The sequence below is a fragment of the Pimephales promelas genome, chromosome 2, assembly GCF_988280905.1.
Source record: "Pimephales promelas chromosome 2, fPimPro1.hap1.1, whole genome shotgun sequence".
Lineage (NCBI taxonomy): Eukaryota > Metazoa > Chordata > Actinopteri > Cypriniformes > Leuciscidae > Pimephales > Pimephales promelas.
Window position 1 is genome coordinate 31842293 of NC_142770.1, and position 27206 is coordinate 31869498.

At 38.0% G+C, this 27206-nt stretch overlaps 1 protein-coding gene across 7 annotated transcripts in view; it reads left to right on the top strand.

Annotated features, from left to right (window-relative positions):
• Positions 1 to 27206, top strand: part of LOC120492984 (protein NLRC3) — a 65227-nt gene that overhangs the window by 3601 nt on the left and 34420 nt on the right. For all 7 annotated transcript variants that reach the window (XM_089121924.1, XM_089121918.1, XM_089121927.1 and 4 more), the window contains exons 3-6: positions 3507 to 3611; positions 3788 to 3872; positions 4074 to 4269; positions 4364 to 6281. In XM_089121924.1, coding sequence (XP_088978050.1) covers positions 3507 to 3611; positions 3788 to 3872; positions 4074 to 4269; positions 4364 to 6281 — 2304 coding nt within the window. The remainder of the gene's footprint in view (positions 1 to 3506; positions 3612 to 3787; positions 3873 to 4073; positions 4270 to 4363; positions 6282 to 27206) is intronic.

Consider the following 27206-nt stretch of genomic DNA (forward strand, 5'->3'; position numbering starts at 1 on the left):
TTTCATTCAACAGGAAATCTCGTCATATTTTTTTCACACCCCTAATAATCATAGAACAAATTTCTTTACTCGTTTCACACACACACACACACGCACACACACACACACACACACACACACACACACACACACACACACACACACACACACACCCTCTTAGGACCACATTGAATTGACACCATGGTTGACACATATAATTAGATTGACGGCTAGATTGGACTAAAAAACCTTCATGTTAATCGATCCGATTGAGCTAGATCCGAATGAAATTTCGATCGGATTGAAAGAGGCGGTTTACCCCTTTTGTAATCTGATCGAGAACATATAAACACTTGATCGGATTGAAAACCGAAAATGGGGTGGCTAAGACACATGCCTTTAATGTGAGAGTCCCGGGTTCGAATCCACTGTGAGACACCAATGTGTCCCTGAGCAAGACACTTAACCCCTAGTTGCTCCAGAGGCGTGCGACCTCTGACCTATATAGCAATTGTAAGTCGCTTTGGATAAAAGCGTCAGCTAAATGAATAAATGATATGTAAAATGTAAATGAAACTGAAAGGACTGCGAAAATGCAATGATGCTAAATAAATGCAATGATGGATGACGAGCGGAACGAGCTGGTTGTTTTGTACTGTCTATGGTTTTTCCTGTTGAAAAAAGTGTCATATTAATAAGTTTCCCATCATTCTAAAATTCTCATTTTACTCGCGCGTATGTAAAGTGAAGCAGGACAACCTCCCACTAGTGCATGTTTTGGATTCTCATCCACAGACTTTGGCCGCGGGGAGGGGCATTTTTACTGCGTGATCAGTACGGCAAAACGGTTAATCTGCTCTAAATTATGACCAGAGACGAATTAATATTACGTCTGCTGCTGAAAACAAATAAAGAACCAACAGAGGAGAATATTTATGTGCGAACAGCGCGGAAACTCATCAAATCAGATCTGATTTAAAACTTGTGACATATAAATGCGCACTATTTATTTTTCATGAAACACATTGTTCAGGTTCATCAATCATATTGATTTCATTCCGATTGTGAGTGTTAAAGTAGCTACGGGCAAAAGCGACGCATGCTCTCTTCACTTGTAAAACTCAAGGGTGTATGGGTAATGTAGTCTCTGCTCTCGGTTGGACGAATTAGGAAGCGCGCATTTAAGGGCGCTCTGAAAAGCGGCAGCGCAGCCAAAGGATTAAAACAGATGTGCAAATGAGTGTACCGGTACGCTAAAAGCACATTCTGGGCGCACGGAGAGGTGGCGGTGTAACGTCTGGATGGAAAAAGGACCCAACAGCGAGGATGCGGTCCACTGATAGTCTTTAATGGATAGTAAGCAGACCAACAGTAATCATCAGAAGTTCAGGGGAATAATAGCAGAAAACAGTCACGGCCACACGGCACTAAATGAGAACAGAAATCCCCACTTCTGGTGAGCCCCGAATGCAGCCACGGACGGCGACTCGCTAGGCAGAGAAACCCCGAACCTCCCGTGAATGAGGCGAGGTCAGCAGTAGGTTGGTGGCGAGGCAGAGGACCACAGCTTCCAGTGCTGAACTGAAGTCAGAGAGCAAAACCACACAGTAATATATGCAGGTAGGAATTACAGCTCACACCAGGACAGGACAGGACAAAGTAGAGTGAGATAATTCCGGCATCAGTATTAAGCCACAACATAGAATAATCCGACAAGGATCTAGGGACAGAAAGCGCTAGAAGAAGGAGAAACAATCAGGGGAAGAATGGAAACAGCTGGTGCAGACCAGCACAGATAATAGGAAGAGTAGCATCAGCTGAAAGAGATGAGATCATGAGATCCTGAGGGCGTAATGCAAGAAAGAGAGAGAGAGAGTGAACAAACGGCCACAAGAGGGAGACAGAGAAAGAGAGAAGAACCAGGATCATGACAGGCGGTACGCTCAAGAGCTATATTTGGAAGTGGAGGTACTGAGTACCGACGCGTACCAGCACACTTAAAGCACTGCATCCATCCAACTATAGTTACTATAGTTTTTTCTATGACCCTCCAAAATGATTGTGAAAAAAAGATTTTCATATAGCCATTGTTTTTTACGACCATGACAAACGACTAAACTCCCGTTTTCTCATCTTACTAGGGCTGTAACGATAGACCAAACCTACAATTCGGTTCGCTTCAGGATTGAAATAAAAAATTTAAAAAACACATGTTTTCAGTACTGATGCAGTGGTGAGGCGTTCATGTAACATGTAAGGGTGGCACTGCAAATAAATTAGCCTATCTAAAAGCTGCCATAAAGAACCGGCAAAAGTAATGATTATGAATATGTTAAATATAGCAAGGAGACATTTTAATTGTTTATTAATAAACAAGTCTTTGTTAGTGTCGCCTGCAAATATAAAGAGTTGACGATGTAGATCTTCGCAGTAGTGAACGCGCCAGAGAGAAATGCACATTTCATAGGATACATAAGAAGAGAGCAGTCTCTAGTCTGTTTTCTTTCGTTTTGAATTGTTCTGTTAAAAGTAGACATGTCACGCTTTCTACATATTTATCAGGTCTGTGAGGCAATAGCCTACCTTAAGCTATACGCTGAGTTTCGGTTCATTTGAGACGAGAGTTCACGCGCCGGCACCTCCGTTTTGTGATAACCTATTTTCTACTATTTACTTATTTATTATATCAAGGCAATTGGTTGATGTAAAAATTGATTAAAATTAAGATACAATTAATAAAAAAACGAAATTTACTTTAAAGAAATCTGTTTCTTTAAAAATTTGTGTATATTTTATTATATTAACTTCAAATAATACTTATAGTAATTTAAAAATGTGGTAGCCCTACGTCTGACACATCACACTCCACTGTTATGATGGCAATTTCAGTAGATTTACTCATTATTACATTGTTCTGGAAACACAATAATGTTAGGAAGCTAAAATATATAGTGCTACAGCGCACATTATATCAGCTGCAGTTCTGTAAAACTCAACGTACATTCACATCACGTGTTAAAGCGGCGGTAGAGTTACACTCACAGGACACTGCACTTATTCGCAATCACAAAAGCTCATTATTTGCTCGTGCTTTAAAGCTTTGCTGGGTAAACATTTTATTGGCGTTCTGTTCTAATGCACTTTTTCTGAGGCATGCGCACGCTCACTATCAAACAGTGCCAAACTGGACTTTTGTTGGGTAAGACCCATCTGATAGCAATGAGGGGCCGAGACCGAGAGAGATACATGGAAAAAACATCCACCAAACAAGCCACTTTGAAATTTTGCTTTTTTCATGAATGCAAAAATTGGGTGACCCTCTCCCTAGAATAAAAAATGTTGGATCACCCTCCCCTCAACAAAGAATAAAAAGATATGACCCTCCCTCATTTTCCTCCAGTGGTCCTTTCCATAAATACCGAACGGTATTTCGCTAATGAACAAATTGAAATAATGAAAAAAAGGCTGCATTTATTTACTATTTGCAACATTAAAAAATTTCAACTGTTTAATTTTTGTTTCATCAGTGTAAGATCAGGCTCACATGTGTCCAGCTCTGCGTCTCTGAAGAGTGATCAGTCTAATGATCATCCTCCAAACTTCAGTGAGAAAACACCATCATCTAATAAAAGGTATTTTGTGTTGCTAATTATTTTGTCACATGTTGACTGTGTTTAAAAGTTTTATCAGTGAATACCAATCATGAAACATGTTTAGATCAAATATTTGTCAGAGTATTCACAGCTAATGCTTATTTCTCTTTCTGTAAAATATCAGTTAGTATTTTAGTTTACTAATGTGATTACAGGCTTCAATATGAGACATTAGACACAGACCTTCAGACTCACAGGAAACACAAGAATTTCAAAGACAGTCTTCTTGGGATCTTCCAGGTAGGAAAACAAATTTGATAAATATTTAATATTTATAACAAACAAATATGTTATTGAACACATTTTAGCACAACTTGGTTAGCATGTTAGTCTTTTAACTGGATGTATTATAATTATTGAATAAATAGTGTTGATCAAATGTAGATGTACAATTTGGCTTAAATTGTGTTATTCTGTCTTTTCTCTTACTTGTGTTTGTAGGATCTTGAGAGCAAAATAATCACATTTCTGAAGAATGAACTGGAGAAGTTAAAGAAAATATTACAACATGAGAACACACACCACTTTGTGAAGGACTTTAATGAGAACAGATCCAGTATCAGAGAAGCAGCTCTTGATCTCACACTACATTACCTGAGAAAGATGAAGCAAGATGAAGCTGCTGATGCTCTAGAAGGCAAGAAACTCGTCATCATCTGTCTGATTGTCTCTTATAAATGTAGGAGAGAAAATGAAGACTAAAACTATCTATTTTCTGTTCCTGTGTTTAGGTGAGCTGTTCCTCATTCATCAGCTGAAATGTGGCCTAAAGAAGAAGTATCAATGTGTGTTTGAAGGAATGGCGAAGCAAGGTAACTCCACACTCCTGAATAACATCTACACAGATCTCTACATCACTCAGGGTGGCAGTGAACAGCTCAATACTGAACATGAGGTCAGACAGATTGAAGTTACTTCCAGACGTCATGAAGCACAAGAGATACAGGTTAAATGCACACATTTGTTTAAAGCGCCTGAACAAGACGAGGAGATCCGAACTGTACTGACAAAAGGAGTCGCTGGCATCGGGAAATCAGTCTCTGTGCAAAAGTTTGTTCTGGACTGGGCTGAAGGAAAAGAAAATCAAGATATCAGCTTCATATTTCCTCTTCCATTCAGAGAGATGAACTTAAAGGAGAAAGAAAAACTAAGTTTGATGGACCTTATAACTCAGTTTTTCCCAGAGACAAAAGGACTGAACCTTACAAGAAGGAATCAGTTCAAAGTGCTGTTCATCCTTGATGGACTGGACGAATGTCGCCTTCCTCTGAAGTTTGATTGTAATGAGACGTGGCGTGATGTATCGTCACCAGCCTCTCTGGATGTTCTCCTGACGAACCTCATGAAGGGAAATCTGCTTCCTTCTGCTCTCGTCTGGATCACCAGCAGACCAGCAGCTGCCAGTAAGATTCCTCCTGACTGTATCGACCGGCTGACAGAGATACGAGGATTCAGCGACGCACAAAAGCAAGAGTACTTCAAAAAAAGATTCAAGGATGATATTCAAGCCAACACAATCATAGATCATGTTAAACAATCAAAGAGTCTCTTTATCATGTGCCACATCCCAGTCTTCTGCTGGATTTCAGCCACTGTTCTCCAGAACATTCTGGAGGAGAAGAGAAATAATGATGTGAGAAACACTCAGGCTGATGAGATCTCTAAAACACTGCAGGAATCAAACATTGAAGACACTCCCAAGACTCTGACACAAATGTACACACACTTTCTCCGCTTTCAGATCCAGCAGAGCCGCCGGAAATATGATGGAGAATTCACACCAGATGTTTCCTGGGATAAAGACGCCATCCTTTCACTGGGGAAACTGGCATTTCATCAGCTGGAAAGAAACAACCTGATCTTCTATGAGTCAGACCTGGAAGCCTGTGGTCTTGACGTCTATAAGGCATCAGTGTACTCAGGCATGTGTACCCAGATCTTTAAGGAGGAAACAGGGATCGTTCTTGGTACCATGTACTGCTTTGTTCACTTGAGCATTCAAGAGTTTATTGCAGCCCTTTATGCACATCTGTTTCTAGACATCAACAAGACAAGTGTGTTTGATCATGAGTCTACAGAACAGGAAAACAGAAATGAAACCATGATTGATTTTCTCAAGACTGCAGTGGACAAGGCGCTGGAGAGTGACAATGGACACCTGGACCTTTTCCTTCGCTTCCTCCTCGGTCTGTCACTCCAGTCCAATCGACGACTCTTACGAGGTCTGTTGACACAGCGAGACGGCACTGACCAGAGCAACGAGGGGATAGTTCGACGACTCTTACGAGGTCTGTTAACAAAGAGAGACGACTCTGACCAGAGGAACAAGGAAATAGTTCATTGCAACAAGGAGATAGTTCAGTACATCAAGCAGAAATTAGAGGATAATCTTCCTGCAGAGAGATCCATCAATCTGTTCTACTGTCTGAATGAACTGAACGACCAAACTCTGGTGAACGAGATTCAGACCCACCTTAGCAAAGGAAGTCTCTCATCTGGTGACCTTTCACCTGCCCAGTGGTCTGCTTTAGTCTTTGTGTTGTTGACATCAGAGGAAGAGCTGGAGGAGTTTGAGCTTCAGAAATTCAAGAAATCAGACGAGTGTCTCATTAGATTATTGGCAGTCATTAAAGCCTCCAGAAGAGCACTGTAAGTCTTTATATATTTTGTCCTGTTTAGCTCTCATCTGAAAAATGCATGTATCTCAATAGTTATTCCCCATCATAAACATGAAGCTATATGTGTGTGTGTGTGTGTGTGTGTGTGTGTGTGTGTGTGTGTGTGTGTGTGTGTGTGTGTGTGTGTGTGTGTGTGTGCGTGCGTGTGTGTGGAGACAGTTTATCACAATTTAAGACAAAATATGAAATATCTTGTAAAAATGTTTGCATGATTGTTTTGTATCATATGATACACCAGACTTGTATGACTTGTTATACAGAATATTATATTATCACATACTCATACTTGAGGTAGAAAAAAAGGCATATTTTATTCATATACCCAAACTGGGGGGAAATAATGTAATTTAGTACAGAATAGATGTTATTTATATTTCCAAAACGTAATATGAAATTTTGAAAGGTTATAGATAAAACATTGAGATTTTTATAAAACAGGCTACTAAAATAAAATACCTACATCTCACCACATCATATACTAGTTGTCCCTCAGTTTCTCCCAGTACACTGTAAAAAATTTGGAGTGGGATTTACTTGAAAAAACCTTGCTAAACGATCTCACTCAGAAAATGCTAGTAAATTTACAAAGATTTGCCAAGTAAAAACCTAAACATATTTATCAGTAGCTTTAATTAGAAATCTTTAAGTTAAATTTACTTGGAATGTGGAATTAAGTAAACTTTACAAAAAATAAGTAATTTTAACTCGGCTTGTAAAAGGTTGATTAATACCGATTTCCTTTGCCTTTGTATTACATTTCACTAAAACAATTTAAATCTTGAATTTTATTAGTCATTAATAGTATGTTCTTTACTTAGATCATCTAAGTAATTTTTATATACATCATGTCAGACTTTAAGCCTTATGTGAATGCAAACACCTCAATACTTGGTAGACATACACAATGGTGGTAACATTTGATGGATCGTTTTTGTGTTTGAATGTGTCGTTTTAAGCAAAAAATTTATTCGAAATGTCACAAAATGGCAATTTACTAATACTGAAAACAAAAATCAATGATAAAAAAGTGTAAATACAGCTGGAAACCAGTGAAAAATGAACCTCATTAATTATTCAAGGTCCAGTGCATGATGGGAACCCCAGTATCAGAAAAGTTGAGTAATTTTTACTTAATTTTATTGAGTTGATATTACACTTTCATTTATACTCGCTTGAAATAAGTACTGATATGGAATTTACTTAGTTTTTAAATTCTTGCCTGAACTAACTTTTTCAAGTAAATTACATTGGGTTTTTTCCACTAGTATTTACTTAACCAAAAAATCATTTTTTACAGTGTAATTATATATTTAAATGCTTATTTCTATGAGTACTACTGTAGTTTAAAGGGTTAGTTCGGTATTTTACACTTAAAGCCCTGTTTTAAGATAGTTTCTGATGAAATAGAACGGTTAAGATTGAAATTTGGACAAATGCTGCTGTGCCGAGAATTTTAGGTTTGTGTGTTAGCACCCTCCACCTACACAATGGTTGTCTATGTGCACTGGAACAATCATTCATGAAACGCATTAAACTTTAGTTTACTAAGACGTGAAACTCACCGAGGGGTCTGGGGTGTTCACTGATATGCTCACACAAAAATCACTGCAAAAGATGCTTTCCAACAGGTTTTATTGTAGTTTTTGCAAAAACAGTATTGCAGTAGACATACAATTTTAAAAAAAAGAAACACAACAAATTAAATGTATTTTGCTATTACATTATATCTTCATACAAAAATAAAAACTTTTGCAACTAAAAAGTGCAAAATGCCAAGCTTTGGCCAGCTTTCAAATACATTGAATTTAAGTTTAAAATAAAACTTAAATAAACCGCTTTTATATTTAGCTTTAAAGTGCTGTTGTCAGATCAAACAACAATCATGCTAAATGAAGAACTTAACCACCAGTCAACCTGGTACTTCATACTCTTGTGGTGCACGCACAGTCTTCACTCGGACGCACTCTTCAATCTATCGCCGATGAAATCACAAAATAAAATGCACATAAATGTGTCCCTGCTTGATATAGACTGTAACCACTGATGAACATATTCGGTTTTGATGAGAGAGAGGAAAAAACTATGTAAAGACTCTGGTTGGGTCTGATAAAGGGGGAATTTGCATATCATAATTAATAATTGATAATTAATAATTATTCATACAGATTTGGATCAGACCGGTCTTACATAATTTTTTAATTTTACCCATGTGCATACATGTGCATCCCCGCAATCAACCACAAATTAATTGTTATTAATTGCAAGGACCACGTTTTACAAGACAGGCAAAATCAATTAGCTCAATTAAGTTATAGAGCTTGTGAAAACAAATTCTGTGGCCACTAGAATCTGCCTTCCCTGCTCTATAACCAAATACCCTCTTAGGTATTTGTAGTTCTGTAAAGCGTATAGCTTATTAAATTGACATTTCATTGACCCATATTATGAGCAAGACAATCAGTCAAGGTAAGCATATTTTGTATTTAATAAAGTTACTACTTGAGCATTTACTACGTTACAATGATACATGTATTTACAAACATTAAAACACAAACTAAGACGACGCAGAGCTTTTAGACAATGGATACGCGTAAGTTAAGTGAGTTGGAGAGAGAGAGAGAGAGAGTGAGAGAGAGAGAGAGTGAGTTGTGAGAGAGGAAGTTACGTTCATCAAAACAGTCAGTTAACCTTTCTGAACACCACGAAAACACTTTCTTAATGCTTCTTAGAAGCTCTAAAAGAAGGTATACTTGCAGGGCATATCTGGTCTGTGTGAGTCGCGGGCTCGTTGCTCGGCCCGTTCGGGCCACGTGTCGACTGGAGGTGCTGTCCTGCACGCGTGGGTCACGTGGAGCGCGGCCGCAGCGTGTTTGCGCGGCCCGTCCCGGCTCGTTCATGGCTCCTTTGTTCCGTGGGGAGTCACGTGGCGTTCGTTGGAATTTAGCGCGAGTGTTTGAAAGGCTTAAAGTCTTTGAGGTGACGTTACCCGAGGAAATAGTTCGGCAAAGTCCACTTCCTTTCCTGTGAGACAAACTTGGCAGTCCATTTGAGGAAAAGACGAGACTTTTAGACGAACAAAAGAAAAGATCCATGGTCGGATCAGATCTCCGTGAGGAGATCTCGAAAGCATTACATATTTCTCTGAGGGGGTCAGAAAAAGAAGGGGGAGGCGGAACCTGTGCACTCCTTTTATCCCCTTGGCGGAATCCATCCCTTTCCTGTTGGCTTGAGCCAATCGGGGAGATGGACGTAGCTCGCGGGAACTCTTGGTTTATTGTCCTTTGTTCCTCAGCGCGCGCTTCTCATGGAAGGGGGTGTGTTCAATGAGGGTTTTATAGTAAAACAATTTTGATCTTCATTGGCAGTAAAACAATCAAAAATACCCTTTACTTTACATCTCCATGCATATTCGAGCGTTTCATTCAATAAGCATTCTAGAGATATCAAGGAACATTATGTTATATCAAAGGAATATACACTTATGTTTAAAATGCATGACGAAGGTATTTTTAATTTCTATTTACGCTGTGACCAAACAAAGTTATTTCACTGTGACATGGGGAAGACACATATACATAAAAACCATTGAAAACATTTTGTTGAATGTTTTTAAACACCAAAAGTCCTTCTCTTTGTTCAAAAACATTCCACACATTCCGATGTGTGGGGGAAGGGAAAGGCTTGTGTGTGCGTGTGTGTGTTTCAGAAAACCCCTGGGGGTGGGTTTGATTCGCCTGGCCAAAATCCTTACAACTATATGAGTGCAGATTATAACCTGCAACTTCTGACACGCTTGGCAAAAGATCTAGCACTAGACCATTTAAGAACTCAAAAAAAATATGCGGATCGATGGATTCATTTATGGGTTGAGCAGAGAGGCTGCAAAGTTTGACCAGCGGGCAGCGGCCACACACCAGTCCGCCGGATGCTGTTGCTAAGAACTTACAATTTATCACTATTATCAGACCAGCCCTCACGGCCTCGAAACACTACGAGTCTCCCGATTGCCACTCCGCCCCTGCACGCCATTACAAAATATAATATCGTGGGCCGTTATCGGCGTTAACTTGCTGCGTTAAAGTGAGACTTTTATTGAGCGATAAAAAAATATTGCGGTTAATCTATTCTCAAAGTTGGGTTGGGAGCTGGGTCCATACTATACAAGCTATGATGACTTTTACATTGATATTTTTGCGCAGATGTATACCTAGCCGTATTGCACTGTAAGGGGCATTTAATACCAATCTGTTTATCCAGACATTAGGAAAAGATCAGTAAATGCATTTTATATTTAATATGAGCGGACGTGACACAAAAAAAACAAACCTTTAGGTGTACAAAAAGTAATAATACCCATCGGTTAAAGAAAGGTTGGCTCTCCACGGAACATAAAATATTAATTTTGTATTATTTTTTATGTACGCATTTATGAGGGAAAAACAATGTTATGTGACAGTTCCCCGTTACGGACTTGACCACTCTGAAAGCGGCACTGAAAGACTGCTTTAAAACTTTCACATTAAACATAAAGCACAAAGCCTTTCATTAAGTTGAATTTCATTTTTTATTAATTGTATGTTAATTTTAATCAATGTTTCATCAACCAGTTGCCTGGATTTAATAAATAAGAAATAAATATAGCAGACAATAGATAATCACGACACAGAGGCGTCAGCGAGTGAACTGAAGCTTGTATTGTGAGTCATAAATGAACCGAAACACAGCGCATAAGGCAGGCCAACTTGCCTCAGGAGTGCAGTGGGTGCCATGAGGTGCGACTGTATAATGTAGAGAATAATTACGAAAATGGAGAGAAAATATAAATCGGGCGCATTAAAAGGAAAAGAACGAGATAGTCTTTGTGTTTTATTAACATGAGCTTACTTGGCTCAACAAGTGACACTTTATTACATATGGTAGAAGAGAGCCCCATGATGAAGAGTCTAGCTCCACCTCTGCTCATCTTACAAACTACCTGTAAGGTTATTTTTTTGGGTAGCATACATATTCTGAATGCCTTCAATGCCTGAATGCCTTCATGAATTCAAATGAGCCATTTTAATCTAGATTAATTCCAAGATTACCGTGAGATTAATCTAGATTTAAAAAAAAAAATCGATGCCCACCACTAAGGCATAAAAAAAAAAAAATGTTCAATTCCAGTCTCCGACCTACCCTGTCAATTTATGTGCGACCCAAATTTATTTTATGAGCTTGGGGAAGAAATAATACACATTTAAAATCAGCTTGTGTGTGTAACATGCTGGGACACACAAGGTGGTAGTACATGTACAAGTAGGCTATGTTATTGAAAAACAGAGTCGCCTATCCATCGCTACTGTAAAGTAAAATTTTAAAAAAAATTAAAAATAATTTCCTTTCTATCCCTTGCTGGCACTGGAGAAAAAAACAAAAAAAAAATATAGCTGCGAGCAGCGATGAAGGGCCCAAGCCGGTGGCACCGCAACCCCGGTTCCTTAGTTACCTAAAAGCACCAGGGTGGCCATGCCACTGGCTTTGGCCCTTCATCGCGGATCACAGCTATATATATATATATATATATATATACACTGTATATATACATATATATATGAAGCCGGTGGCACCGCCACCCTGGTGCCTTTAGGTTTATTGTGCACGACATGCAAAATGTAACCCTGCTTTGACTGATGCAAGCTCTACAGCACAGTTTATAGTAAGAAAGAATATAGTAAGAAAGAAAAGTAAGCTGTTACTCTGAGATGGTTTGGGAAACAAACATTCATCATGTCGCATTGGTTTTAGTTACTTGTCCTCGAACAGAGCCCTAATCTGTTTATATTTCAGTTACACATTCTACATTGATTAAAAAAGAAAAATCAAATGTGTTTTTAATTCATACAGAAATAAAATATTTATAATTCAGCTGAGAATAAAGTTAGTTCAAATTTTAAGAAAAACAAATATATGATCTGAAATATAGCACATTCATTTTTAAATTCATTCAGGTTCAATTACCAAAAATACAATCTTAATTTAATTTAAAGCAAATAATAAATCTAAAATATATGGGTTATATGCATATTTTGTAAAAAAAGAAAAAAAAAGAAAGAAAGATATATATCCAAAAACACAAGGCCTTAAACTTTAACAAGGGTGCAACTCTTATCACTACAACAAACATAGTCACACACACAAGTCAAGTCACTTACATTTTATATGCAATATTGACTTTTTAGATGCAATATTGACTTTTTTCTGTTTCAGCAGAGAAAATAGTTAAACAAAGATCACAGCGACCCATCGCGCATCTCAAAGCAATGTGTTTTCTCATTACTGAATGATTCAGCATTTTGAATCCATGACTCGTTCATTAAGACGGTCATCTGGCGACACCTTATGGTGATTTAGGGTTATGTTTAAAAGTATCGTTCTTTACAGCGATTTTTAATTGACTCCTGTTAAACCAATCTCGTAACATTATTGTGTAACCGATTTAATTTGATCAGCCTTACCTAGGGTAACAGCCCTATAGTGTCTTATTATTCTAAATTATTGAATTTATTGATCAAATTTACTAATGAAAAATGAAGCATACATTTATTAAGACTAGGCTGCCCTGCAGATATTAGGCTACAATATGCAGATTTAAATATACCATTTATCAAATAATCTGTTTATTTTTAGGTTACACATTACATTGTTTAAAAAATAAAAATCAAATGTGACCCGCTCTGGCGAAATGAGTCGGAAGTTGCAACCTTCCATTTTAAGATATGGGCCGATTATGTGGAAAAACCATGAAATAACAAAAAAAAAAAAAAAAAAAAATTTTTTTTTGCTAATTTCAAAGAACAGACATTCAAAAATAATCTCACAGGGTTTCGTAGTCGAGATAATTGAGTAAAGGTATTTAAATAACGATTAAAGTTGTCAAAGCTTTAAATTCGCTGAAATAAACATTGCTCTTCTCAACTCCCCTCGTCACCTCTGAGCATTTCCCGGGTATCCCCTGAAACGTTGAACTCACTGGAGGCTTCTAACCTAAACTGCGTGAGTATATTTATCTGCAAGAAGAATATAGCCTATGTAAGGCTGTAACGATCGCGACACTCAGATCCACGAACCTGTGTCGCGGTGTGAGAAGACAGAATCACGACACCGACACGTCCCTTCAACTCCCGAAGTTATCCTTCACGTCCAGACCCAATGCTAGCTACAACATCTTTAAATTACTAGGCTATTAGTATTATTTGAAGTTAACATTATAAAATACGTAGACTTACACCACAAAACTTAAATTATTACAAATTTTTTTTTAAATTGGGCAATTTCAGCATTATGGAGGAGATCCAATTCCCAGATAATTAAATATTTTAATAAATTGGCCTATGTGAACCACACTGCACAAACCAAAAGTAATACTCACCCGATGAAGAAGGGTTGACTCTCTCCAGAACATAAAATCTTTATTTTATTTTCCGTGTTCGCATTTATGAGGAAAAACAATCCGAACGTGACCGTTCTCTGGAAGCAGCACTAAAACTTTCACATAGCTTAAACATGCAAGCACAAAGCCTTTCTTTAAAGTAAATTTCGTTTTAAAATAATTATCTTAATTTAAATCAATGTTTCATCAACCAATTACTAGGATTTAATAATAAGAAATAAATTGCAGACAATAGGCTAGGCCTAATCACGACGCGGAGACGCGCGGCACGTGAACTGAAGCTTGTCTCATGAACCGAAAGTCAGCGTATAAGGTATCCTCACAGACATATATATTGAAATGTCTACTTTTAAACACAACCATTCAAAATGAAAGAAAACAGACTGCTCTCTGCTTATGTGGGCTAATCCGTATGAAAACTGAATTTCTCTCTGACTCCTCTTTAATCTTTCTGATTTTAGAACATTTTTGTAAAAGTGACTTTTTAATTATTTATTTCAAAAAAATTAAAAATAAGTTGAGTTTCAGCCTCGTTAAATTGCATTTATATATGTTAATCTATTTGGTCAAATTAAGCTATATAAAATAAATAGTTTATCCCTTAAAATGCTATGGATTTTGAAAGATATCAAAAAAAAAAAAAAAAAAAAACGGGCAAAAAAACTTTAAAAGCGATTTTCTTAGGTTTTCAATTGGAAAAAAAAGGGCAGACGACCAGAATTCAAATCTGTATATCGTTACAACCATTCAAGGTATGACCAAGGTATCATTTGAAAGCTTACAGTGTCCTCTTTCCATTAATATCAAAATCTCAATTTTTAAATTTGGGTCACTGTGACTAATTTTGCTGGATCAGGTCGGTCACAAATGTGTTTTTTATTGTAGTATTATTTTATACAGAAATACATTATAATTATATATAATATACAACATATAACCGTGGGCGCGATTAAACAGTGTTACAATAAAACTCAACATTGTGTTTTTTAAAAATAAATTCAAATAATACAAATCCCGAAATTGCGCTAATTTTAAAATTAAACTAAAACTCATGGCTGCACAAGCATTCATAACTGTGCGCGCCAACAGCGAGGAACCAGCAGAACAGAGTGAACGTTCATTCTGTTTAGTTCAATCCTACTTAATAGGAATTTATTTAAAAAAGCTTGCTCTACTCCACAACATTAATGTCTTGTGCGGATATCTGTATTTTGACTTTCGGTTTTAAGTAAGCGATTTAAAAGTTCCCGAGTCCCAGCGGAGTCACACGTTGATTAACCGGTGGGAATATACACAATAGGCCTACCTGATATTGAACACAAGAGGGCAGTATAGCACTACGTATGACTCAGATTATTATTTTTTTCTGAATTTTACAACAATTCTGGCTGTTTTTGAACGTAAACATAATTCTTAAATGAAAAAAGGGAAAAATTGGGGAAGTTATAATATTTGTATAATTTAATTTAGAAACAAATGATGTATAATTACATTTTTAGAAGATATGAGGCTTTTAGTGTTTACTTTTTTGACATTACTTTAATCTTTTGTCATAGTTGCACATGTCTACTGGCTAATAAATGTGATGTATCTGTTGAGTTTCAAGCAATTTCAAGCATGCTAAGAGTCCCAAAAGCATCAAAAAAGAATGTTAAAGTTTGTTTCGTTGCCACGGCAACAGTATCAAAGATATCAAAAATTCATTCACAGGTCTACATCTGCCGTGTATTTACATTATACAGATGAAGTTTGAAGCAAATCGGTTAAAAATAAGAGAGTGATTTCAAAGCATTTTGAAAGTGACACACTTCCTGCTGCCAGTTGGTGGCGCTATAACTTTGACTCACAATAGTCACATCCATGTGATCGGTCTCTTACAGCAAAAACACTGCTGAAGTTTCATCAAGATCATTTAATGTATGCTGAAGTTATAACACACATCCTGTTTCATGTTTCTCGCCATAATTTCGTTTCCTCGCCACGGCCAAACCGTTCGAGATATCAAAAATCCCGTGGCACTTTTCATCCTTAATGTCTTGACTTCACGCTGATCGAGTTTCGTCGAATTTGGTTCAGTGCTCTAGGAGCAATAATTTAAATTCCATTGCATGTGTTTTAAACACAACCCTAAATAGCCGACTTCCTGTTGGGCTGGGGTAAAAAGTAAGAGTGTGAAGTATATATGAAACGATGAGATCTATATGTGTACCAAGTTTCATATTATTACATGCAAGTGTGTTTGATTTATGGACCAAATTTTCAGACCAAGTTTATTGACCAAGTTAATCTGACTAATAAACTAATTATATAAAACTATTGTCAATTCACTACAATTAAACTAGTTATATGCCTTTACTTATAAAAAATAAAAATAAAAACTTATTTAAAAAATACCAGGCTTGAGAAATTTATTTTCTTTATGCAGGTCATACACACAGCAGTGAAATGGTTAAGCCCCCTCCCCCTGCACACACACACACACACACAGACAGCCAGCCAGTCAGCCAGCCAGCCAAAGACACAGAGACACAGAGACATGTAGGCTCAGAGTGGCCATATTCAAACAAAAATATCTGACTTTCTGTGGGTCCTAGCTAATAAGTGTCAATTAGAAAGTTGTCCGGCTCGAGGAGTACAATATACATACCAATTTTTGTAACTCTAGTTAAAACTAACCACCCCACTTTTGTCAAAAGGTGGCGCTACTGAGCCCTCACCACGCCCGTTTCTGCAACTTTGCACATGTCTACTGGCTAATAAATGTGATGTGTCTGTCGAGTTTCATGCAATTTGAAGCATGCTAAGGGTCTCAAAAGCATCCTAAAAGCATCCTAAAAGAAGGGTAAAGTTTGATGCGTCGCCACGGCAACAGTTTCAAAGATATCAAGAATCCATTCACAGGTCTTCATCTGCCGTATGTTTACATTATACATATGAAGTTTGAAGCAAATCGGGTAAAAATAAAAGGGTGATATCTAAGCATTTTGAAAGTGACACACTTCCTGCTGCCAGTTGGTGGCGCTATAACTGTGACTCACAATAGTCACATCTATGTGATCGTCCTCTTACAGCGAACACACTGCTGAAGTTTCATCAAGATCAGTTAATGTATGCTGAAGTTATAACACACTTCCTGTTTCACGTTTCTCGCCATGATTTCGTTTCCTCGCCACGGACAAACCGTTTGAGATATCAAAAATCCCCTCGCAAACTTTCATCGGCAATGCCTTGACTTCACGCTGACCGAGTTTCGTGCCGTGTGTTTGAATTCTCTAGGAGGAGTACTTCAAATTCCATTGCGAGTGTTTTATGAACAACCCTAAATAACCGACTTCCTGTTGGGCTGGGGTAAAAAGTAATAGTTTGAGGTATATATGAACGATGAGATCTATATGTGCACCGAGTTTCATATTATTACATGCAAGCGTGTTTGATTTATGGACCAAGTTTTCGGAGCCCGTTCCAGGGGGCGCTGTCTAGCCCCCCTGCCACGCCCGGGTACCATCTTCAGCCCGGCCCTGATGGCCGCGGATTCTGACCCGTGTGCTAAGTTTCAAGAGTTTTTGAGCATGTTAAGGGCCCCAAAAGTGCCCAAATAGTCGTATAAATAATAATAATAATAATAAACATAAATACATGTAAATAAAAATCCAAAAAAAAAAAAAACATCAAATGTGTTTTTAGTCAGAGTATTATTTTAAACAGAAACAAATATTTGTAATTCAGATAAGAATGAAGTTAGTGTTTAAAAATCTTAAGGAAAACAAATATATTGAAATATAGCATATGAATTTTAAATTCATTCAACTTCAATTACAAATACAATCTTACTTTTATTTAAAGCAAACTATACATTTAAAAGATGGGGGTTATATGCCTATTTTGTCATTTAAAAATATTGTTATGCAAAATTGTTATGCAAAAAGACAAGGACTTAGAGACAAGGACTTGTAGGAAAAATCGCAGCCAGCCACACACACACACACATAAACACAGACAACAGCCCTCCCCTCCCCACACAGACACACACCCCCACACACACACACACAGAGAGAGAGAGAGAGAGAGAGAGAGAATCGCAGGGGAAATAAATCCATTCAAACTACAATATCTGACTTTCTGTTGCTCAGAGCGAATGACTTTAAATTGGAAAGTTGATCGGCTTGACGAGAACAATATACGTGGTAAGTTTTGTAACTGTAGGTAAATTGAGCAAAGTTATAACACACTTTATGTGTCCTTTTTTAGTCATAAAATTCATTTCCTCGCCACGGCCAGACCGTTCGAGATATCAAAAATCCGTCCGGAATTGAGCATCCTCAATGTCTTGACTTCATGCACACCGAGTTTGGTTGTGATTGGTAAACACATGCATTGTGATTTGATGTATTTCTCCTAGGACAATTATTCAAACAACCCATAATTCATAATTCATAAATAACTTCCATTTGAACTGTCATAAAACTTAGAGCACGAAAGTTGTTTGGCCTGATGTGATCTATAATTGTACCGAGTTTCATATTAATTCATGCAAGTGTGTTTGATTTATGGACAAATTTTTGAATCCCAGTCCAGGGGGCGCTGTCGAGCCGCCCTGCCACGCCCGGTTACCAGCTTCAGCCCGGCCCTGATGGCCATGGGTTATGACCCGTGTGCAAAGTTTCAAGAGTTTTAGAGGATGTTAAGGCCCCCGAAAATGCCAGAGAAGTTGCACACAGCAAATAAAGGGTTAAAATTAACCTGACAGGCGCCCCTCCTCTCACTCACACAGAGAGACACTGAGAGACTGGCAAAATTCTGAGATTTTCTCTACATTCAAACAAACATATCTGACTTTCTGTGGGTCCTAGCTAATGAGTGTCAATTAGAAAGTTGTCCGGCTCGAGGAGTACAATATACATACTGATTTTTGTAACTGTAGATAAAACTAACAACCCCACTTTTGTCAAAAGGTGGCGCTACTGAGCCCTCACCACACCCGTTTCTGAAACGTTGCACATGTCTACTGGCTAATAAATGTGATGTGTCTGTCGAGTTTCATGCAATTTGAAGCATGCTAAGGGTCTCAAAAGCATCCTAAAAGAATGGTAAAGTTTGATGCGTTGCCACGGCAACAGTTTCAAAGATATCAAGAATCCATTTACAGGTCTTCATCTGCCATGTATTTGCATTATACAGATGAAGTTTGAAGCAAATCGAGTTAAAATTAGAGGGTGATTTCAAAGCATTTTGAAAATGACACACTTCCTGCTGCCAGTTGGTGGCGCTATAACTTTGACTCACAATAGTCACATCCATGTGATCGTCCTCTTACAGCGAACACACTGCTGAAGTTTCATCAAGATCGGTTGATGTGTGCTGAAGTTATGATACACTTCCTGTTTCACGTTTCTCGCCATAATTTTGTTTCCTCGCCACGGCCAAACCGTTCGAGATATCAAAAATCCCCTCGCAAACTTTCATCCTCAATGTCTTGACTTCACGCTGACCGAGTTTCGTCGAATTTGGATCAAAGCTCTAGGAGGAGTATTAAAAATTCCATTGCGAGTGTTTTACGAACAACCCTAAATAGCCGACTTCCTGTTGGGCTGGGGTAAAAAGTAAAAGCACGAGGTATAGATGAAACGATGAGATCAACATGTGTACCGAGTTTCATATTATTACATGCAAGCGTGTTTGATTTATGGACCAAGTGTTCGGACCCCGTTCCAGGGGGCGCTGTCTAGCCCCCCTGCCACGCCCGGGTACCATCTTCAGCCCGGCCCTGATGGCCGTGGGTTCTGACCCGTGTGCAAAGTTTCAAGAGTTTTTGAGCATGTTAAGGGCCCCAAAAGTGCCCGAATAGTCGTATAAATAATAATAATAATAAATATAGCTGCGATCAGCGATGGCGGGCCCAAGCCGGTGGCACCGCAACCCCGGTTCCTTTAGTTACCTAAATGCACCCGGGTGGCGGTGCCGAAGGCTTTGGCCCTTTTATGATTAAATGTTAAAACGGCTTGCCATACTCTGTCATTTCGACTAGTCACAATTATGTTACAGATATCTTAAATGATAATACAAACTATCCAAAATGTAATTACGAATAGACAGAAAGACGTTGTTGATATCTACAATGTTAATTCCGGACAGGCAAACTTAGCTTTTAAATGTTAAAAGGGCTTGCCATACAGGGACGTAGGCTCAGAGAGAGGCTCACCATATTCAAACCAAAATATCTGACTTCCTCTTGGTCCGAGCTAATGACTACGTATTAGAAAGTTGTCCGGCTTGAGGAGTACAATGTATATAGCGATTTTTGTAACTGTAGATAAAACTAACAACCCCACTTTTGTCAAAAGGTGGCGCTATTTAGTCCTTGCACTATGCCCGTTTCTGAAACTTTGCACATGTCTACTGGCTAATAAATGTGATGTATCTGTTGAGTTTCAAGCAATTTCAATTTCAATTTGACTGTTGAAAAGAAGTGCGCCGATTAGATACTCAGGATCGGTATCGGCTCTGACACTGCCATCTTTGACGAGGCTGATTCAAATTCTATATTGTGCATATATACTATTCTATGTTAGGCACAAAGGCACAAAAACTTTCTAAAGTACCATAAAGTTTTTGTGTACTGTATTATTAGTGTTCTGAAGCTATTATGTGATATAGAAATTAATATTTAAGTCATTAAATTCAAGAACACAAACTTTTCCCTCTCTGCGCCTGTCAGTCATTCTCCATTCAGCATTCAAACAGCACGTCACATTCGGTTACAGTCAATGATGAAACGATCTTTAAGATGATTGAATGTTAATCCTATTATACTGGATCTTTAAGATAAAGGTCTAAAGGTCTATATTTTCGAATGAAGAAACTTTTTCTTGCTGGACTGTAACTTAACCGTGTTACTTTCTACCGGGTGTCGGACGCTGTCGGTTAGATCACAACACTAGAGTCAGAGCACTATAATTGTTCTTCACGCACACAGTAACTGAAATTTAAAACCTTTAAAAGAAAAGGCTCAATAAACTATTGCATAGATAGATAATGTATAATACACTGTTCATAAATATGTATTTCCTTTGTGCTTTGAACTTTTCAATACGGACTCACTGCGCTGTAACTTCATGTGGCTTCAAGCACATCATTCTCCGCTCGGGATGCACATAAGTGCTTTGTGCTGCACCGTATTGGAGCCGTAATATCATAATGCAGTGACGTAATGACAGATTATTAATTGCCTTTCAATTATATGTTGCTGCGTCATTAAACATCTGTCCTATGCATTTCAAACATTTATAGCAGCCATGGCTATATTTTTTTATGATTTTTGTTATCTTGTTTTTCATGAATGTATTTTTCAAAAATAAGAGCAATGTGTATTATCTATTATTAATATGGTTTATAATAGCATTTTTGTCATAGATTATGACAAAGTAATCATATGATCCACCAGCGAGGAACCAGCAGAACAGAGTGAACATTCTTTCTGTTTAGTTCAATCCTACTTAATAGGAATTTATTTAAAATGCTCGCTCTACTCCACACCATTAATGTCTTGTGCGGACATCCGTATTTCGACTTTCGGTTTTAAGTAAGCGATTTAAAAGCTCCCAAGTCCCAGCGGAGTCACACGTTGATTAACCGGTGGGAATATACACAATAGGCCTACCTGATATTGAACACAAGAGGGCAGTATAGCACTACGTATGACTCAGATTATTATTTTTTTATGAATTTTACAACAATTCTGGCTGTTTTTGAACGTAAACATAATTCTTAAATGAAAAAAGGAAAAATTGGGGAAGTTATAATATTTGTATAATTTAATTTAGAAACAAATGATGTATAATTACATTTTTAGAAGATATGAGGCTTTTAGTGTTTACTTTTTTGACATTACTTTAATCTTTTGCCATAGTTGCACATGTCTACTGGCTAATAAATGTGATGTATCTGTTGAGTTTCAAGCAATTTCAAGCATGCTAAGAGTCCCAAAAGCATCAAAAAAGAATGTTAAAGTTTGATTCGTTGCCACGGCAACAGTATCAAAGATATCAAAAATTCATTCACAGGTCTACATCTGCCGTGTATTTACATTATACAGATGAAGTTTGAAGCAAATCGGTTAAAAATAAGAGAGTGGTTTCAAAGCATTTTGAAAGTGACACACTTCCTGCTGCCAGTTGGTGGCGCTATAATTTTGACTCACAATAGTCACATCCATGTGATCGGTCTCTTACAGCGAAAACACTGCTGAAGTTTCATCAAGATCAGTTAATCTATGCTGAAGTTATAACACACATCCTGTTTCATGTTTTTCGCCATAATTTTGTTTCCTCGCCACGGCCAAACCGTTCGAGATATAAAAAATCCCTTGGCACCTTTTCATCCTTAATGTCTTGACTTCACGCTGATCGAGTTTTGTCGAATTTGGTTCAGTGCTCTAGGAGCAATACTTTAAATTCCATTGCATGTGTTTTAAACACAACCCTAAATAGCCGTCTTCCTGTTGGGCTGGGGTAAAAAGTAAGAGTGTGAAGTAGGCTATATATGAAACGATGAGATCTATATGTGTACCAAGTTTCATATTATTACATGCAAGTGTGTTTGATTTATGGACCAAATTTTCAGACCAAGTTTATTGACCAAGTTAATCTGATTAATAAACTAATTATATAAAACTATTGTCAATGCACTACAATTAAACTAGTTATATGTCTTTACTTATAAAAAACAAAAATAAAAACTTATTTAAAAAATACCAGGCTTGAGAAATGTATTTTCTTTATGCAGGTCATACACACAGCAGTGAAATGGTTAAGCCCCCTCCCCCTGCACACACACACACACAGGCACACACACACACACAGACAGCCAAAGACAGCCAAAGACAGCCAAAGACACAGAGACATGTAGGCTCAGAGTGACCATATTCAAACAAAAATATCTGAGTTTCTGTGGGTCCTAGCTAATAAGTGTAAATTAGAAAGTTGTCCGGCTCGAGGAGTACAATATACATACCAATTTTTGTAACTCTAGTTAAAACTAACAACCCCACTTTTGTCAAAAGGTGGCGCTACTGAGCCCTCACCACGCCCGTTTCTGAAACTTTGCACATGTCTACTGGCTAATAAATGTGATGTGTCTGTCGAGTTTCATGCATTTTGAAGCATGCTAAGGGTCTCAAAAGCATCCTAAAAGCATCCTAAAAGAAGGGTAAAGTTTGATGGGTCGCCACGGCAACAGTTTCAAAGATATCAAGAATCCATTCACAGGTCTACATCTGCCGTATGTTTACATTATACATATGAAGTTTGAAGCAAATCGGGTAAAAATAAAAGGGTGATATCAAAGCATTTTGAAAGTGACACACTTCCTGCTGCCAGTTGGTGGCGCTATAACTTTGACTCACAATAGTCACATCCATGTGATCGTCCTCTTACAGCGAACACACTGCTGAAGTTTCATCAAGATCGGTTGATGTGTGCTGAAGTTATGATACACTTCCTGTTTCACGTTTCTCGCCATGATTTTGTTTCCTCGCCACGGCCAAACCGTTCGAGATATCAAAAATCCCCTCGCAAACTTTCATCCTCAATGTCTTGACTTCACGCTGACTGAGTTTCGTCGAATTTGGATCAAAGCTCTAGGAGGAGTATTAAAAATTCCATTGCGAGTGTTTTACGAACAACCCTAAATAGCCGACTTCCTGTTGGGCTGGGGTAAAAAGTAAAAGCACGAGGTATAGATGAAACGATGAGATCAACATGTGTACCGAGTTTCATATTATTACATGCAAGCGTGTTTGATTTATGGACCAAGTGTTCGGACCCCGTTCCAGGGGGCGCTGTCTAGCCCCCCTGCCACGCCCGGGTACCATCTTCAGCCCGGCCCTGATGGCCGCGGGTTCTGACCCGTGTGCAAAGTTTCAAGAGTTTTTGAGCATGTTAAGGGCCCCAAAAGTGCCCGAATAGTCGTATAAATAATAATAATAAATATAGCTGCGAGCAGCGATGGCGGGCCCAAGCCGGAGGCACCGCAACCCCGGTTCCTTTAGTTACCTAAAGGCACCCGGGTGGCGGTGCCGAAGGCTTTGGCCCTTTCATGATTAAATGTTAAAGCGGCTTGCCATACTCTGTCATTTCGACTAGTCACAATTATGTTACAGATATCTTAAATGATAATACAAACTATCCAAAGTGTAACGACTAGACAGAAAGACGTTGTTGATATCTACAATGTTAATTCCGGACAGGCAAACTTAGCTTTTAAATGTTAAAAGGGCTTGCCATACAGGGACGTTGGCTCAGAGAGAGGCTCACCATATTCAGACCAAAATATCTGACTTCCTCTTGGTCCGAGCTAATGACTATGTATTAGAAAGTTGTACGGCTTGAGGAGTACAATGTATATACCGATTTTTGTAACTGTAGATAAAACTAACAACCAATGTAGTAGCACTTCTCTTTTTTTGATTGGCTGATGCGTAGCAGGGTCGACTGCTGAACTCCAGGCGAGACGCGCTTGATTCTCACGTGAGAGCGGCGCGGCCAGAGAAATTGCGTATATTAAATATATTATTAATAGTTTTTCCGCATGAGAAATACAATGTGTGACGGGAGTGTGAGACAAAAGACTGAAACGAGTGACTGTCATGCTCAATGCGTGACACACTATAAAAAAATATTTCACACTGACTCCACATTTAGGGGGCCACAAGGGGGTCCAAGCTTGTTGTCGCAGGGGCACTGGCCCCCCCAGGCCCCCGCCTAGAACCGCCATTGCTCACACACACACACACACACACACACTTTCTCTCTCTCTCAAGAAGCAAAAACATGACTGCTAAAGGTTGTATCAGCGATGGCGGGGTAACATCACTTAACATCACGAGTGCTATTCCCTTAGGCCACGCCCCCTTGTCTCCCCAAAGTATTATAAGCAATCATGCGCATCCCGTGTGCAGAATGATGCACTTGAAGCAACACCAAGTCACAGCACGCAACGCTTCACATTGAAAAGAACATAGCGAAGGGATGGTATCTATAATCTATGCTTAGTAGGGCTGCACGATTTGGGAAAATGTCATATTGCCATTATTGAGCCAATATTGCAATTGCGATTTGCGACTCCGATATAATAAAATGGTTTCATGAGTCCAACTTGCTTGGTTCTAAAGTAAAATGCACACACAGATTAATGTTTATTTCTCAACTCAAACTAAAAACAACAACAACAATAAATGATTGATAACACCTATAATGATCAATAAACCATCAACCAAACCAACATTACAGTGATTCCATCAATTGAAAGCCATCAACTTTTTAAAAAATTATTACGCTTAAAAAAAATATATAACAGCTTTTAAATTAAGTGAACTTCAAACAATCCCCACATAAACCCATAATAAAAAACATATTTACCTGTGCCCTTCCTGTCTTAACAGGTACAGAAATTGAATAAAGTTATCAAACAGTCTGCGCTGCCTGAATCATAAATTATATATATAATAATCCTTATTAAAGCTACAAAAGTTCTTTACTCAAGATCAGTGAGTAATTTTCTAATTTCCCTTTGTTCTTTTAACTTTACTGAAAGAACGCTTTATTCGCTGCTGGCCCTTTAAGAGCACCCGTTGCCGAGACGCGGATCTCACACGCGCCTCATAGCACAACTCTTTTCATCCATAGACTTTTCTTATGTTATGAAGATACTAGACAAAATCACATTTTGGCATAATTGTGTGTGCTATTGTTCGTTCAAGCTCGAAAGAGAACTGTTTATTCTGGGCTGGCACACGGTCAGTGCATGCGCATTATGCGAGTCTCATCTATTCTAATCTAGGGCACTCACAGGCAGCTTTTCACTTCTTGTCGTGCAAAATGTGAAAAGGCATTTGAACCAATAAGAGGGGGATCTTGTAACACTAGTCAAAGGATGACAAAAAAGAAGAGATGCTGCGCTAATAGCCCTACTTTGTTTATTTCATATAAAATCGCGGCATTTTGCGAAATATAATTGCATAGGTTTGAGATCGCTATTACGACTGCGATATAATTAATCGTGCAGCACTAATGCTTAGTGTATTCTAAAGGGCAATAAACTCCACTCCAGCAAGATAGTCATTTTATGCAAATCATAGACCTTTATGCCTTATCTACAAATAAAGTATAATATTGGGAACATTGATCTTGAAGAGAGTGTCGTCGTGTTACTGTCGCAACCGAACGCGACGCGCTAATGCTGATGCATGGAGAATGACTGAGGCTAGATGACTTTCCGTTAACTTTAACTTAGAGACTAAAATATTAATTTTACCACACATTAAGCTATTGAATGACTTTAGAAGTCTTGGAATATAGTGTGAAAACTTGATTGTGCTTTACAGTTTTTTATGCCTTTAGTGGGGCTTAACAAAATAACACAATATGCAGAATGTCGGACGTCACTTATAGGCTAAACTGTTTTTATAGATAAAACTATTTACATTCGGCAGTCATGAAAACAAATCTCAGATAACGGTTGACTAGGTAACAATGTGTAATTTTGCGCCGGAGTTCTCCTTTAACTTACATTAGCTAGCTAACTACGAACGAGCTAACCAGATAACATTAACAAATTGACAAGCACTTACTGGGCACAGTGGGCAGAATGGCTCTTCAAATGACCGACGAAATTGGAGGTTGTCATCTGACTGTCCGCGATCTTAACGTTGCATGTCTTGCAAAGCGCTGTTCTTTTGCCATCTTGTTGTAAGAAATTCTTGAATCCAAAAGCGACGACGACCCTCGTTATCCCTCCGGCTGACATGTTGATGTGATCTGATGTAAGTGGGCGTGGTGTGCGCGTAAGGTATGAGAGGGCATGACTGATGATCTCGTGATCCAGTCATGACAGCGCTATTCTCAGCCTGCGCTCCAGCTGGATCAACTTTATTTTTTTTACATAATTTATATATTTTATATTCAAACTGAAAACATGATGTGATTAACACTCAAGTCATATTATTACATGCAAGTGTGTTTGATTTATGGACCAAATTTTCAGATCAAGTTTATGGACCAAGTTAATTTAATTAATAAACCTATAAAACTATTAATGCACTACAATTAACCTGTTAACTGTCACCCCCCCTTTTTTGAATAGACATGAAAATGCACATTTCGAACTTAAATGGTTGTAATTCAAGAATGCTTTGGAATATAGACATATGATTGGTCTTGTTTTAAAGAAGACATTTGGCAGATTTTTGTAGAAGTGAAATAAATTAAGAAAGTGAAACAGAAAAAAAGTTATAGAAGTTTGAGTTTATGGAAATGTACAATGTAAAAATATTAATTATTCATATTTTACATAAAATATATATTTTCAAAACCTGGGCTACTCTAAAATGGAAGAAAGATCAAAGCCAAAAATCTGAACAAGTTGTGTTTCAAATTTTAGGTTGATATCTCAAAAAATGAGCTTTCAGTAAGA